The sequence below is a fragment of the Schistocerca americana genome, chromosome 5, assembly GCF_021461395.2.
Source record: "Schistocerca americana isolate TAMUIC-IGC-003095 chromosome 5, iqSchAmer2.1, whole genome shotgun sequence".
NCBI lineage: Eukaryota > Metazoa > Arthropoda > Insecta > Orthoptera > Acrididae > Schistocerca > Schistocerca americana.
This window is the reverse complement of record NC_060123.1, coordinates 481,815,843-481,832,488: the sequence shown is the minus strand read 5'-3', so window position 1 is coordinate 481,832,488 and position 16,646 is coordinate 481,815,843. Positions and strand designations below refer to the sequence as shown.

The 16,646-nt window shown below is 42.2% G+C and overlaps 1 protein-coding gene across 1 annotated transcript in view; it reads left to right on the top strand.

The window, feature by feature from the left end:
• The window catches only part of LOC124616073 (coiled-coil domain-containing protein 25), a 53,473-nt gene extending 52,228 nt beyond the window's left edge, over positions 1-1,245 (top strand). The window contains exon 6 of the mRNA XM_047144309.1: positions 1,034-1,245. Within this exon, the coding sequence (XP_047000265.1) occupies positions 1,034-1,115 (82 nt within the window). The 3' untranslated portion in view covers positions 1,116-1,245. The remainder of the gene's footprint in view (positions 1-1,033) is intronic.
• The last annotated feature ends 15,401 nt before the right edge of the window (positions 1,246-16,646 follow it).

Sequence of the window (16,646 nt, the reverse complement as noted above, 5' to 3'; positions counted from 1 at the left end):
ACTTCTTTCTTCTCAAGAAATGTCCCATATGTATGGGGGGAAGAACCATTTCCAGTACTGTATCAAATGTTGTTGGAGCATCAATAGTTACTAAAAAATTATGATAGTCTATTTTTTGTTCATCCTCAATTCTCTCAAGTTTTTGTGAGTAATCTTTCACACTCCTTGAACCAGTTTTTCATCCATTTTTTTTCTGCTAGCAACAAGGTAGCATTTTTACAGTCCAACTTTATGAACTGCAGTACTATTGCACAATATTATTGAGCAGTCTAGAGAGAACTTAAGTAATATTTCACAACATGATTGACCATCCAGGACGAGCTTTACCCGTAAATTACTACCCTGGGTCTAAATATTCTGATATATTGTAGGAATGGCTGTTAAGGTACACTTGTAAATAGATTTTGAATACTTGTGACTTTCTAACTTCATGTTACATGCCTGCTGGCATATCTCTTCTTCTTTGGCTATTTATTTATTGTCCTCTCTTTTTAGTATATGGAGTGGGCCATAATTCATTGTCACTAGCAATCCTTAGACTCTGTTTTGCCCAAATAGTGTTGGAAACTAGACTAGTGCATAGTACCCATAAGTCAGTTGACAGTAGCAGTTTGAGGTTATATTGTCTATTTTTATCTGAGAAACAATGAATAGAAATGTAACTACAGAAAACCATGTATTTGTTTCAAGGCCTGTAGAAGATGATCTGGGTAAGTGTATGGAATTCCGTGAGTTATACACAATCTGACAATATGCTGACTCCAAGTTTTGCAGAAGCATTATTTGGGGTTATAAAGCGATTTTTTAGGTGCCTGGCTGAGTGAACAGACATGACTGTCTACTGGGATCCTATGAATCTCTATGTGGTGACGGAGACAACTGATTTGTATCCCACCCTGCATATAGTGTGTTTTGTTGCACCTATTTATTTTTTATTTACTTCTATCGCTATATCATTAGCAATAGTTTGTTCATAAACTTCATTAATTTCTGTCTTTCCTTCATATTAATTGAATATTTTCTTATTTTTTAGGAGTTACAGTAACTTAATGAAACCTGAGAATATGACATCAAATAAATATGATGATGGAAATGATTCTGATGATTTTATGTAATGTGCACTGAAGTCATGGAACAGCTATAGATATTGAGGAACACCATAGTTGAAATTACTTTCGACTATGTGGATACTGTGCAAGTATTGATGTGTTAATATTATGTAAAATAAAACCATTTTCTATTCAATTAATACTTTTCTTTGAAATGTGTAAGTATGTTACCAAACTTGAATATGATGTAACCAGTTGCCATGTCATCATTCTTTGTTGTTCTGAAATATGTAGTTTGAGTTACTTTCATACATTCCAGGAAGATTCTTCAAAGATGATAATTCTATACTTTAGGAGAAAGGAAGAAAACAAATTTGACAAAAGCATCCCAAATCTCCACTGTTGTTTTTCTGTGATAAGTAGCTGCACTGCAGCGTATATGTGGACCTAATAGCAGGACTGCCTGCATGTACTGAAGATCATGTACATCCTTTGTCAATTCACTGATAAAAGTATACCATTCTTCATATCTTGATAAATTTGGTATGTTTGTAGGCAGTTTTTCACTTTCCATTCTGCACAAAAGAAATTTCATTAACATTTAGTGTCTAGGGATAGGTTGACCAGACAGTATCCCCCCCCCCCCCCCCCTGTACCTTGCTATCCCTTCTCCTTCCCCATCCCATCAAGATTGCTGCTTTTGCTCTACATGGCAGTCCGGACTGCTGGAGCTGGCCGTCAATGAATTTGTGTGCGCTTCCTTTTCTGATGATGAAGGCTTCGGGTAAAACCTAATGTGTAAGGGTCTTTTTGGTGTGCTTGTCTGCAGCTTAATGTGTCATCTTTAGAATAAGTAGCAATATCCGTCTTCCTTATATTCTTGATATTTCAACCTGGAGTTTCCATTGTTTGATTTTGCGTAACGGCTTTTCTTCAATCCTACAACACTGTAGTGTTTTCCTTTGTTACTATTCTCTATAGCATTGTTCTTCTCAGTGTCCGTTCTTTCTCTTCTCTCCTGTGTTTACTCACCGCCTTCCAAACTGCAAACACTTCTGAACCAAACTGTATCAATGATCTTGTCCACACACAGTACACAGCTACATAACCGCGTGGCTTGTTGATGCAACATCTGATGCCCCAACTTCTTTCCACCTATAATTTTATTTATTTCTTTCAACCTCACTTCCTGTCTCATTCTTACGTATATTAACATTTCATTCACTGCACCTACCTGTGCCACACGAACTTGTGATCATCCTGGACCTAACTAATACCCCTCCCCCTCCCTTCACTTATCCCAACACACCCATACTGCCACAAATCATCTGTTCCTTTTCTCCCTCATTTCTGTATGGTTTTTAACATATTTATGTGTATATTTACAGGGTTTCATGCACTTTTGCATTTTTTGCCTCGATGGACCTGTGCTCCATCTTTTTGCACCAGTTCAGAAATGTATCACCTTCCCTAACTAAAACCCAGTCGCACAGCCTGTTTCTTAAATGTTGCCTAAACCATTAGTCTGTTGCCTAAACCATTAGTCCTTCACAACCTTAACATGTTTCTCCCGTCAGCTTCACTTGGTTCCCTTGACCTAACATGCCACCTTCCTGGATGTTGGCTGCCTACTCTCTGAGGGCTGCATCCTCATCTCTGTCCACATTAAACCCACCAACCACAAACAGTATCTACACTTAGACAACTGTCATCAAAAATACCAAAATTTTCAGGAATGCTTTTTGAAGTTTCAGTAGCCCGGCATTGGAACAGTTCCCCAGCAGGTGCACTACCGTTTGGCAAGTTCATGCTTGGCTACCATGGGCCTCCAGCCGTTGCAGCACCTGTTCCCTTCCATGCTGCATGTTTGTCCTCCTCATATTTTTCCCCTCCTTCGGCGAACATGCCTGGTGTTTTTTTTTGTGTGGGGGGGGGGGGGGAGGAATGTGTTCTGAATTTTCTGTAGCCTGACATCAGAACAGGCGCTTCACTGGTTTTTCTTTCTTTCTTTCTTCATTATAGAACGAAGGAAGAAAGAAAGAAAGAAAAACCAGCGGAGCGGCTGTTCTGATGTCAGGCTGTCCTATCCTTCCTCCGCTTCGACATTTGAGGTTCCTCTTTGTTTCTTCTTCCTCTTTGTGCATACCTGGAGGCCAGTCCACGCATGCCCCGCGTAACAGGTGACTGCGTAACGTGTAATACCCAGCCCTGAGTCTACAGGTAGGGTTCACACGTATCAGCTAGTACAGGCCAGGCCTAACAAAGGGGGGGGGGGGGGGGGCACCTGAGGTGTTACCTTCCCAGATTTCCAATTGGTCCCTCCATCAGGAGTTTGGGGAGTGCAACATCGGAGATGCTGGCAATTATGGGGGGACTTTCTGGTAATGAGCCAATCACTATCTCAGTCAGCATGGAATGAGATTAAAGATTATGACACTCTTCCAGCTGCACCTAGGTTCCGTGTTGTATCTGATATTGATGCAGGTCAGTCCTTTGCTACAGTTAATCTGTTTATTATACAGAAAGGTGTTGATGCAATTGCTGGCCCTGTGAAATCCTGTTCCCGTTTACATAATGACACTTTGCTTATGGAAACTAATTGTGATCTCAAGCACAACAACTGCTTGCAGCTTTGCTCCTCCACAGCTATTGTGTTCGTGTCGAGGCCCATTGAACACAGAATTCTTTGTATGGTGTTATTTTCACTCGGCTCCTCGATGATCTGACTGATTGAGAAATCCAAACTTATTTCTCTGATCAGGACATCACTGCAGTCCATTGGGTCACGAAAAAGGTCGATGCAACCGTAGTACCTAAACGCACTCTTTTCCTCACATCTGGTAAAGTGGTGCTTCAATCAAAGATCAATGCAGGTTATGAAGTGATCAGTCTGACCATACATTCCGAACCTGATGCGCTACTACCAGTGTGAACATTACAACCAAACTTGCATGTCGTGTAAAACCACGGCCAAATGTGTTACTTTTGGTAGGGATGCTTACAAAGGTGATTGACCACCTCCTCACCACTACATCAATTGCAATGGCGCCCATGCAGTGTCATGCCAAAAATGTCCTGCGTGTCTCGATGAGCGGACTGTCCAACTCGCAAGTTGTTGGCTAGTCGGAAGCCCTAAGTTTTACCGTCTGCCAATTAACAGTACCGTTCTTGCTACACCTTGCTACATTAAGGACGTGGCCATGCATGCTTGCGGCCTCAACAGCAAAGCAGCTGTAAAATTGCCCTGTGTCATAGTAGTATCCCCATCTCTTTCTCCTCCAGCTATGCAGCAAGCCCCCAAATTTTCACCTCCAGTGGCAAAATCATCTGCTACATAGCTGGCACTCCAGAAAAGACAGAAGAAATACTCGCGCGAAGACTTTTTCTGTCCCTCCAGCCAACAAACATTTGAGACTTCTTCTGCCAACCATAGAGGCTTTTAAGAAATTGATCAAAGGCAAACAGTCTTCTCCGCCCCGTGTAGGAGATCCTCTCATGTAGCATCACCACGTGATACCCTCACTTAGCTGACTTCCATTTCACTGATGTACACCGCTTATCATTTTTCTGCACTTGAAGTCGCAGTCTGACCCAGGGAGAATGCTGACATCTCCATAGATTTCATGAAACAGGGTTCTCCAGCCTCTGCTCTGTGTAGCAGTGAGTCTTGAAAGTTTGGCGCTCTGGCAGCTGTCATTGTCACTGCCCTTTGTTTATTCCCTCCTTCCCATTCCCCTTTGTGGCTCTTCGAGAACTTGTCCGAGTGTTTCCCTCTTGGCTGACATTTTCAATCAAATCAACTTCATCTGTCTTAACATTGAAGCAGCCACGTTCCTTTCAGACTCCTCACAACTATTCCCATTTGCACCTCTTGTTCAGCACTGCCCAGCTCGCCCGTCATCTCGAGTGGTCCTTTCTTTCTGACACATACTTGAGTGACCATTTCCTATGTGCTCTCAATTTTTGCTAACTCATACCCGACCTGCATTTAAACCCAATTGGCAGCTTTTAAGGCCGACTGGAGACTCTACGCCTCCCTGGTGACCTTCAACGAACACCATTTCTTCAGTTGTGATGCTTAGGTAGAATATCTTACAAACGTTATATTTGCTGCCGCAAAACATTCCATTCCTCGTACTTCATGTTTACTGTACCATGCCCTGGTCCCTTGGTGGACTGCTGTGTACTGCAACGCAATTCGTAAGGGGTGACATGCTCTCCACGATTTTAACTGTCATTCTACGATTCTTCGTTCTCTTCCTAAGGACACTACTTCAGATTCACATGAAACTTTTTGATTGTACCTTTGTGTACACTGATGGCTCTCGGACTGACCATGGTGTCGGATGTGCATTCGTCATTGGCACCGACTATTTTCGGTATCGGCTTCCGCAACACTGCTAAATATTTACAGCAGAGCTGCTCGCCCTGTATCAGACCCCCCCATTACCTCCAGCAACACTGGCTTTTCAATTGTGTCAGTGCTCCAATTCTCTCAGTGGCTTTCAGAGCATATATGTACTGTACACAATCCGTCCTTTAGTCCAATGGGATCCGAGAAAACTTCCACTTGCTTACTCTTGAGAGAGCCACTGTGATGTTTATGCAGGTTCCTGGTCATGTTGGTCCGATGGGAAACAAGGCTGCTGACGCTGCTGCCAAGGCTGTAGTCCTCGTACCTTGGCCCGCTAGTTTTTCCATTTCTTCCAGTGATCTCTGTGTTGCTGTCTGTCAGCAGGTGGTGTCACTTTGGCATCTTCCCTTCATGGAAATAAGCTCCAGGTAACTAAACGTCTACCGGCCACTTGGCTAACCGCCTCTTGGGTCTTTTGTTGCAAGATCATTTTATCTAGGTACTGGGCACTGTCATTTTACCATTGCCATTTGTTAAATGGTGATCCCCTACCACTTTATGCTCATTGTCATCAATATCTGATGGTGTGCCATTTCTTGACCGAATGCTGTGTTTTTATCTGCTTACGTTTGATATATGTTTGCCGTTTGAGTTATCAGCTGTTTTACTGAATGACGCGCAACCTCTGTCAACCTCATTTTACTTTTTATCTGTTGTAGGAATATGGCAAAGGACATTTAATCTTTAGTTTGGGACTCCGTTGTCTCTGCGACGTATTTTGTGAAACTTCCTCCCAGAGGAAGTCCATGTTATTAGCTCTCTTTCCTGTCTTCGATTGGGCTTAAAGTGTAGGTGCTTTTAACTTCTTTTTCATCTTAGTGTTCTAAGGTTCTAACATAGGCATGTATGACCTTAGCTGTTTTTTTCTTCTTTCTCTGCCTTTTCCCTGTCCTTAGCTGTGACATTTGAGGTTTCTCTTTGTTTCTTCTTCCTCCCTGTGCACTTCTGAAGGCCGGCCCAAGCATTGATGCATAATAGGTAACTGGATAATGCATAACTCACAGCCTCATGTTGATAGGTAGAGTTCGCATGCACCCTTGGTACAGGCCAGGCCCAGGGAGGGGTGATAGTCTAAGCTATTACATTCCCAATTGCCAGTTGGTCCCTTTGTATAGAGCTCAGGAAATGTGAACAGTCACCTAAGGCCACAATGCCCCCCTCTGAGGGGAGTCACCTGTTGGAAGGAGCACTCCATCGGAGATGCTGGCAGTTGTGGAGAATTTTTTCTCAATGAGTCAATCATCTTCATCTCAGTCTACGTATACTAAATGTAAACGAAATGAAACTATAGATTCAACGACTCTTCATGCGGTACCTCGGTTTATCACACTGAAGGAGGTCAGTCTTTTCCTACAGTTAATACAGTGTTGATGCAATTGCAGGCCCTGTGAAATCCTGCTCTTGCCTATGTAATGGCACTTTGCTTTTGGAGACCAATTGTGATTTTTCAAGCCCAGCAACTGTTTATGGCTTTTCTCATTCATGGCCGTCCTGTTATTTTCCTGGAAACTAATTGTGATTTTCAAGCCCAATAACTGCTTACAGTTTCGCTCCTCCACGGCAATCGCGATCGATCATATGCTGAGTTCTTTGCATGGTGCTATTTATGCTCGGCTGCTTGGTGGTGTGACTGAGAGGGGAATCCAAAATTCTCTCTCCGATCAGGGTGTCACTGTGGTCCGGTAATGATAAAAGTTGATGCAAACTTAGTGCCTACACACACTCACTCATTGTCTCACATTTGATCGAGTAGTGCTTCCATTGAAGATTAAGGAAGTCATCACGGTCCAATCGTACATCCCAAACCCGATACGTTGCTACCAGTGTCAATGTTATAACCACACTCCCATTTCCTATCAGAATAAGCCCGGATATGCGTTACTTGTGGTAGTGGTGCTCATGAGGGCAATTGCTGCCTTCCCCCTCTCCACTGTATCAGATACATGTTTGCCTCGTATATCTCGATGAGCAGGCCATCCAGGAGGTCTGGATGAAGGGAAAAGAACCCTATCCTGTTGCTATACTCTATACATGCAGGGCTTCCGAGGCTGCCTGCTCCAATTCCTTCAGGAATTTTTAAGAGACCAAATTTTCAAGGTACATGTGGTTTGTGCTTTGTTGGATACCTATAGCGAGGAGAATGTGATGCCTCAAGGCACCATCCCAAGTGTTGTCCTCTTTGCTATAGCCTTTAACCCTATTGTGGATTGTCTCTTGCCAGCCATCTACGGCTCCCTTTTTGTCGGAAACTTCGCTATCTATTGCAGTTCTGCATGGACTTGTCTCCTTGAGTGGTGTCTTCAGTGATGCCTCAACCATCTTTACTTGTGGAGCATTGATAATGGCATTCGTTTTCCCACTATTGAAACCCTTTGTATGAATTTCTGGCTGTGCTATGGCTTTCTTCCACCATCTTTGTACCTGTGGCCTCTTGCTCTTTCGTTATCTGAAACTATGAAATTCCTGGGGCTCATGCTTGATAGGAAACTTTCTTGGTCCTGCCACGTGTCTTACATGACTGTACTTGGTCCCTCAATGTCCTACATGTCCTAAGCGTTACTTCCTGTGGACTGGATCAGACCACCCTTCTCTGCTTATACCGATCCCTTGTCCATTTGAATAGACTATTGGTATTTCGTTTATTCATCTGCACATCCATCCATCTTATGCCGTCTTAACACAATTCACCATTGTGGAATACATTTGCCTTTTGTGCTAGCTTGACTGAGAGTCTATGCAGAAGCTGCTGAATTACCACTGTTGTATTGGAATGTCGTCGTCCTCAACGGATGCACATTCAGTTTGTCTGCCGTGCTCCGCCTCACATTGTACACCTTTTTTGATGACTCCCTTTGACAGCCAGTGCCCTTCTTTTCTGTTACCTCCTGGAGTTCGCTTTTTGAATCCTTCACTGCCTTGGCTTTGTGTGATGGCTTGTGTTCATCTTGGACTATGGACACTACTCCAGATTTGATCTATCACTGTAGGTTTCCCAACCTTCGCACAGAACTTACCAATAACACCTTTGTGTACCCTGATTGCTCTAAGACTGACCGTGGCCCGGGTGTACCTTTATCATTGACACCAACCATTTTTGGTATCAACTTCCAAAACACTACTTAATTTTTACAGCAGACCTCTTTGCCCTGTATCAGGGCATACAGTACATCCGGCAACACAGGATTTTCAACTGTGCATGTGCTTTGATTCTCCAAGTGCCCTTCAGAGCCTCTGTGTGCTGTACGTAGTCCATCCCTTAATGCAAGAAGTCCAAGAAAGCTCCCACTTGCTCGCTGTTGAGGGAGCCACTATCACGCTCATGTGAGTTCCTGGTTGCATCGGTCTGACGGGAAATGAGGCTGCTGCCAAAGCTACAGTGCTTCTGCCTCGGCCTGCTCTCTCTTACATTCCTTTGGATGATCCTAATGTTGCTGACTGTCGGCAGAAGGCATCACTTTGGCATCACCACTGGTCTTCTCTTCACGGGAATGAAAAAATGGTTCAAATGGCTCTGAGCACTATGGGACTCAACTGCTGAGGTCATTAGTCCCCTAGAACTTAGAACTAGTTAAACCTAACTAACCTAAGGACATCACAAACATCCATGCCCGAGGCAGGATTCGAACCTGCGACCGTAGCGGTCTTGTGGTTCCAGACTGCAGCGCCTTTAACCGCACGGCCACTTCGGCCGGCACGGGAATGAACTTTGGGGAATTAAACCTTTCTCAACAGCTTGGTTGACCACCTCTCGGCCCTCTCATTGCAAGGAGATCATTTTAGCGAGGTTGCGTATTGGGCACTGTCAAGTAAGCCATCGCCATTTTTTACTTGGTGATCCCCCACCACAATGTGCTCATTGTCATCAACCTTTGACGGTTCACCATTTGCTAACCTAATGCCCTTTTTTTAATCACTTACATTCTAATGTATGTTTGACATTTGAGGTATCGGTCATTTTAGCGAATAATGTACAGGCTGTTGATTGTCTCTAAAGCTTATTTTGTGGATCTTCCTCCAAGGGCAAATCGTCATTTTTTTGCTTTCTTTCCTCCCATTGATCGGACTTAACACTCGAGTGCACATGTGGGCTACATGTGTAGTCCAGCAAGTAAAACGGTCGTTTATTTTCAACAATTGACGTGCTACAATGCCATTGTTTCGTGTATTCCTCATGTATGAATCCCAGTTCTCACTAGGGTGTGCCAACTCCTGTGGCGCAAAATGTGTAAATAAATTTTAATTGAAGTCTGTGGGCCCTGACGTAATGCTTCAGAACTGTAAGAAATATTATACTCCAAGCAAAAATCTTATGACTTGATGAGCAGTTAGTCGCTTTCAAGGAACGTTGAGGTTTCATGACGTACATGCGAAACAAACCAGCAAAGTTGGGTATAAAGATCATTATGGTGGTCAACATCAAGTGTCCACATGCCAATAACTTTGAGATTTACATAGGCATGCAACCATAGAGAGAATCAGATAAAGTGCGTGATATCGTCTATCAAATTCCAAGTCCATTATATGGCCTGGGATGCAATATCACTGTGGACAAATGGTTTACTAGCGTGCCTACGCTCAAAGAACTGTTGATTCACAAGATTATGGCCATAGGACCACTGAGAAAGAATAAACTAGAAGTACCTGAATTGTTGAAACCAACACAAAACCGAGAAGTAAATGAATCCATTTTCGGGTTTCAACATAATTGCACGCTAGTCAGTTACGTGCCAAAGCGAAATAAAATATTTTTCTTGTTGTATACACTTCACAATGATGACAAAATCGATGCTGCTAGTGGCGAAGTTAGAAAACCAGAAATCATCACATTTTATAAACAAAGCTAAGTGTCGATATTTTTGATAAAATGTGTATGCAATACAGTGTTACTCGAAACAGTTGCCGATGGCCTCTCACATTGTTTTACAGTGTTGTCAACATGGCGGGCATAAATGGTCTTGTGGTATACCAGATGAACAGCTTTAAACTGAAAGTCGTCTGCTATCACTACCTACAAGAAGTTGGATTTGCACTTGCAAGACCTTCTATTGAGCGTCGAATATCATAGCAAAACAAACTCAGAGCTATCAGACTGAAAGGCAGACTACTCATTGCACTTCCAGAATAACTCATGCAGCCTGTTAAACTTACTCATCGAGGAGTTGGCCAGTTTTCTTTATGTAGCAGGGCTTGCCATTGCAGAACATGTAAACAATGCAGCAGATGTGATCATCAGGCTGTGTATTGCCTTGAATGTATGCCAGTTGAATGAAGATGATCATGAAAAATTGTTTGTTGGTTCCAGTAGAATATCAGAAATCAGGAAACTAATAAGTAATATATTGAAACTAAAATTATGTGAGCATCATGAAAACTGATGCTTGAACATTGATTTTTGTCAAAGAGTTTTTATTTCTTTGTCTACGATAGTTAAAAAGTTAAATGTAAGTAATATTGTATGTAAAGGTGATAAAAATCAGGATGTTTGGTATTAATACAAGGTTTTTTCTTTATATAAAGTCATAATTTGTAAATAACTTAATTTCTTGTAATACATGTGTGTGTTAACACATAGTCACTTTTAACTTCTATTACTATTGGTGTTCTAAGGTTATGAAATAGGTGCTTATGACCTCAGCTGAGGATCCTCCCACTGTTGCAGTAAATGAAACTTCCAAATTTACTGGAACCAATAAAAACCAATAAAACAATATGTTGTAATAGACTTATATAATAGTTGTGAATAAAGCTGAGCAAGCCACTTTCCTTAGAGCCATCAACACTCACAATTTGCAAACCGTCTGCAATGACATAATAGCCAAAAACAGGGACCTGGCAGGTAAAAACCATGAGGAAACAGATGTCAGTTCTCATCCATGTGGTAATATTGGTCACCATTATTGACCCAAAGCAGAATTTGAAGAGCCTACAGAACCTAAAACTGCATGCTTCACTGTGTTTGTATCTTCAGAAGGCAGTTATATTGAACACTTGTGCAATAGTTCATCAGGTTCGTGGAGAACATAGTTAATTTAGTGTTAACTGGTCATTTAAATCGTTACAGTTATATTAACAACAAGTAAAAATGAGAGCATATAAGTGATAAGTAATATTAATAAATCACATGACTGGACTTGTTCATTTCTCAAACTTGCTAGTAAAATTTTCTATGCGACTTTACATGGTGAAGGATTATGCCTCAAACAGTCTCTAATATTTTCAGTTACAGCATTTATCAAATTCCACTTTTTGATACAGTATTAGCAATAAATGAAAAGTATCAGAGACAGGAAAGTCCACTGTGACACATCCAAAATGATATAGTTTCTAAACATTCACCGTCTATTGGAACTGTTCATATGCACGTAGTTTGGTTCATGAACCTATTCAAAAATTCCTTCCACATATCCAGACTGAAATACACCATTCTGTAGTGCTGTAGGATTTACAGTGCCACTCCTTTCCTCATAATTTTTCTCCACACCTACATAATTTTTATGTACCTAATTCAAACATCATTTTCCATACCTTCATGCTGTTGAAATATTTTAGGGAAATGACTACCTGGGTTCCTTAACACTTTTCTGTAACATACCGTACATTCCAGTCCTGCCCTACAAACTTAGTTTTATGATTGGAGAAAATGTCACAATACTTAGCCAATTGAATGCTAACCATTCTCTTCAACTCCTCTACTTGTCCAAAAACTGTTGGGCAGCACCAGTTAATAGTATTATTTAAATTACCCTTTGCAAGTCGTCATAGGGAACAGTCATTTCATTTTTCATTTGTGTACATTGATTTGCTCTCTGCTGGCACTAAATATCTAGGCATAGTAATCTTGGAAGTGCCATGTACAGCTGTAAAGATTTAACTGATGGTAATGTGTTCCTAATATGGAAGCCTAGCTTTGCCAGCAAATATGATCTAGATCTACATCCATACTCTACAAACTTCTGTCAGAGGCCCATGTGAGCAATAGATAGGCGGTTTTAGTCCTATTCTGGCAGTTTATGGTGACTAGAGGGAGCAGTTAAAACCAATCACTATATTTTCACTCCCACAAACAAGACACCACATAAATGATTCATTTTTTGTAAACCCAACAATTAGTGGTCAAACAGATACTCTTACATACTTTATAACAAATACAATCTAGAAAGCTCTAGCAAGTCCACCATCCGGACCTCACGAAAGTAAGTGAATTAGTAAGTGTCTTCTTTTCTTTAACAAAATTCAACTGTTCTCAATAATGACTGACGTAGCACTGTCACGCAGTACGGCGCGTTTGCTGCTTGTACTGGGTGTGTAACTTCTGAGGTGAGCACTGCGACTACCTGCCCTACCAATACACGCCAGTCCTGCACACGTAATCATGGCGCAGTAGACACAGTTCCATTTTCACACACTCATCTTTAAAATAATGCGTGTTCGAGATGGTGGAAATATGAGTGTCTCTAGAATTGAAATTCTGGAGGCACTACACTATTTTATACGAGTCCCACACTGTTGAGCAGTATTCTAGAATGGGCTGCAAGAGTGATTTGCAAGCAATCTTTTTTGTAGACCAATTGCACTTCCCCAGTATTCTACAATAAACTGAAATGTACCATCTACTCACAACTGAGCCTATATGATCATTCCATTTCATATCCCTTCAAAGTATTACTGAGATATTTCTACAAGTTGGTAGAGCCCAAACGTGAGTCATTGATATTATAGTCTTAGGACACCATGTTTTTTCATTTTGGAAAGTGCACAACTTTACATTTCTGAACATTTAAAGCAAGTTGCCAATCTTTGCTCTACTTTCAAATCTTATCAGAATCTGATTAAATATTTAAGCAGCTTCTTTCAGAGAGCACTTCATTATAGATAACTGCATCATCTGCAAAAAGTCTGATTTTACTATTAATATTGTGTGCAAGGTCATTAATGTACAACGTGAACAGCAAGAGTCCCAACACACTTCCCTGACGTTACTTGTACATCTGACGATGACTCTCCATCCAAGATAACATGTTGCGTCCTCCCTACCAAAAAGTCCTCAGTCTAGTCACAAATTTCAATCAATAACCCCCATGATCATACTTTTGACAATAAGCATAAGTCTGTACTAGTCAAACGCTTTTCACAAAACAAGAAACACTGTATCTACCATGACTGCCTTTATCCAAAGTTTTCAGTATGTTGTGAGAAAACTGCAAGTTGGGTTTCACATGATTGAAGTTTTCGGAATCAGTACTGTTAAAGATACCTCATATGTTAGAACTCGGACTATGTTCTAAGATTCTGCAACTAATCAACGTCAAAGGTATTGGATGGTAGTTTTGTGGATCACTTCTATTTATTTATTTATTTATTTGTCCAAGAATCATTTTACTATATTGTTTGTACATGTGATGTAGGACAGTGTTAAACCTAGTTTATTTACAATACAGTAGTCATTTTGACTACACTGATGACATAATCAAAATACATAATAATGTAGGTTGGTGTACTACATTGCTTCCACATGTGATATGACATGATAAGCACAATGTAAACTGTATTATGAATTGACAGTTAGTACAATTTTTTAAATATGGTTTACTTTTTACAATGTCCCATAAATTCAGACAAAGAATAGAAGCTGTGGTCAAGCAAGACCTGTTTTAACTTTATTTTAAATGCATTTAATGTTGATATGCATTTCAGATAAGAAAGCAAATTGTTATATAACATAGCTTCACAGGATCAACATAGCCCAGCTTTATCCAACACTTTTTCGCCTTTTTTCACAACAGATCTCCAGTTATTTTCATTTTCATTTCAACTTCATGTTAGATCTCTGCCCAAACTCTTTGCCTCTGTATATGTCTGCTTGTGTATGGATATGTGTGTGTGTGCGAGTGTATACCCATCCTTTTTTCCCCCGAAGGTAAGTCTTTCCGCTCCCGGGATTGGAATGACTTCTTACCCTCTCCCTTAAAACCCATATCCTTTCGTCTTTCCCTCTCCTTCCCTCTTTCCTGATGAGGCAACAGTTTGTTGCGAAAGCTTGAATTTTGTGTGTATGTATGTGTCTGTGTTTCTATCGACCTGCCAGCGCTTTCGTATGGTAAGTCACATCATCTTTGTTTTTAAATATATTTTTCCCGCGTGGAATGTTGCCACTCAGCCAGTGAACACAACCGTCAACTCCTATCCTTAATAAAAGTCCTCAATCTTTCCTCTCCCACATCCACACCGGCTGTTCAGACCATCCTCCTACAGGCCAACCGCAAATTAGAACAGCATGCCACCCTCCACCTCAAAAAACTATGCAGTCTGCTGGTTTCCCACCTCTGGAAAGGCAACTCACTCACCCTTCACAACCTTTCCAGCAAACCTCAACCTCCTCTCATTGCACACAGACCCAGTCTCTCCCATCTACTCAATCTCCCACTTCCAGCTCCACTCCCCCCAAAACCTCAAAATTCCAATCAACACAATCTGGAACCACAACACGCTAATTCAGTAGTTAACCTTTCCTCCAAACCTCTCCCCCAATTCGAAACCTCTGTCCTATCCAAAGGCCTCACCTTCAGCCCCACTCCCAGATTCAACCAAACAGCCCTTGTCAAAGATTTACTGTCCTACACCCGTACTCTCTGCTGGAAATATCACTTTGCCATGAAGAAAAATGATCCTAATCCTACTCCTAATGATCCAACTCCCCAAGACACTATCCAAATTGAACCCTGCCTGGAACAGTTCCGTCCTCCGTCACAGTGGGACCCACCTCCTCGTCCTCAAAATCACCCTCTCCAAACTTTCCAGGAATTTCTGACTTCCAGCCTTGCCTCTCAATCCTTCTTAAAAATCCTTAATCCTACTCCCAACATCACCACTGCTGAAACCAGGCTATCCGTGATCTGAAGGCTGACTGATCCATCGTCATTCTTCCGGTGGACAGGGGTTCCACAACCGTGGTACTTGATCGTTGGGAGTATGTGGCTGAGGGACTGCGTCAGCTTTCAGACAACACTACATACAAAGTTTGCCAAGGTAATCCCATTCCTGATGTCCAGGCGGAGCTTCAAGGAATCCTCAGAACCTTAGGCCCCCTACAAAACCTTTCACCTGACTCCATCAACCTCCTGACCCCACCAACACCCCGCACCCCTACCTTCTACCTTCTTCCTAAAATTCACAAACCCAATCATCCCGGCCGTCCCATTGTAGCTGGTTACCAAGCCCCCGCAGAACGTATCTCTGCCTACGTATATCAACACCTTCAACCCATTACATGCAGTCTCCCATCCTTCATCAAAGACACCAACCACTTTCTCAAACGCCTGGAATCCTTACCCAGTCTGTTACCCCCGGAAACCATCCTTGTAATCATTGATGCCACTTCCTTATACACGAATATTCCGCACTTCCAGGACCTCGCTGCGATGGAGCACTCCCTTTCACGCCGATCACCTGCCACCCTACCTAAAACCTCTTTCCTCATTACCTTAGCCAGCTTCACCCTGACCCACAACTTCTTCACTTTCGAAGGCCAGACATACCAACAATTAAAGGGAACAGCCATGGGTACCAGGATGGCCCCCTTGTACGCCAACCTATTCATGGGTCGCTTAGAGGAAGTGTTTTTGGTTACCCAGGCCTGCCAACCCAAAGTTTGGTACAGATTTATTGATGACATCTTCATGATCTGGACTCACAGTGAAGAACAACTCCAGATTTCCTCTCTAACCCCAACTCCTTTGGTTCCATCAGATTCACCTGGTCCTACTCCAAATCCCATGCCACTTTCCTTGACGTTGACCTCCACCTGTCCAATGGCCAGCTTCACATGTCTGTCCACATCAAACCCACCAACAAGCAACAGTACCTCCATTATGACAGCTGCCACCCATTCCACATCAAACGGTCCCTTCCCTACAGCCTAGGTCTTCGTGGCAAATGAATCTGCTCCAGTCCGGAATCCCTGAACCATTACACCAACAACCTGAAAACAGCTTTCGCATCCCAGCAACTACCCTCCCGACCTGGTACAGAAGCAAATAACCAGAGCCACTTCCTCATCTCCTCAAACCCAGAACCTCCCACAGAAGAACCCCAAAAGTGCCCCACTTGTGACAGGATACTTTCCTGGACTGGATCAGATTCTGAATGTGGCTCTCCAGCAGGGATACGACTTCCTCAAATCCTGC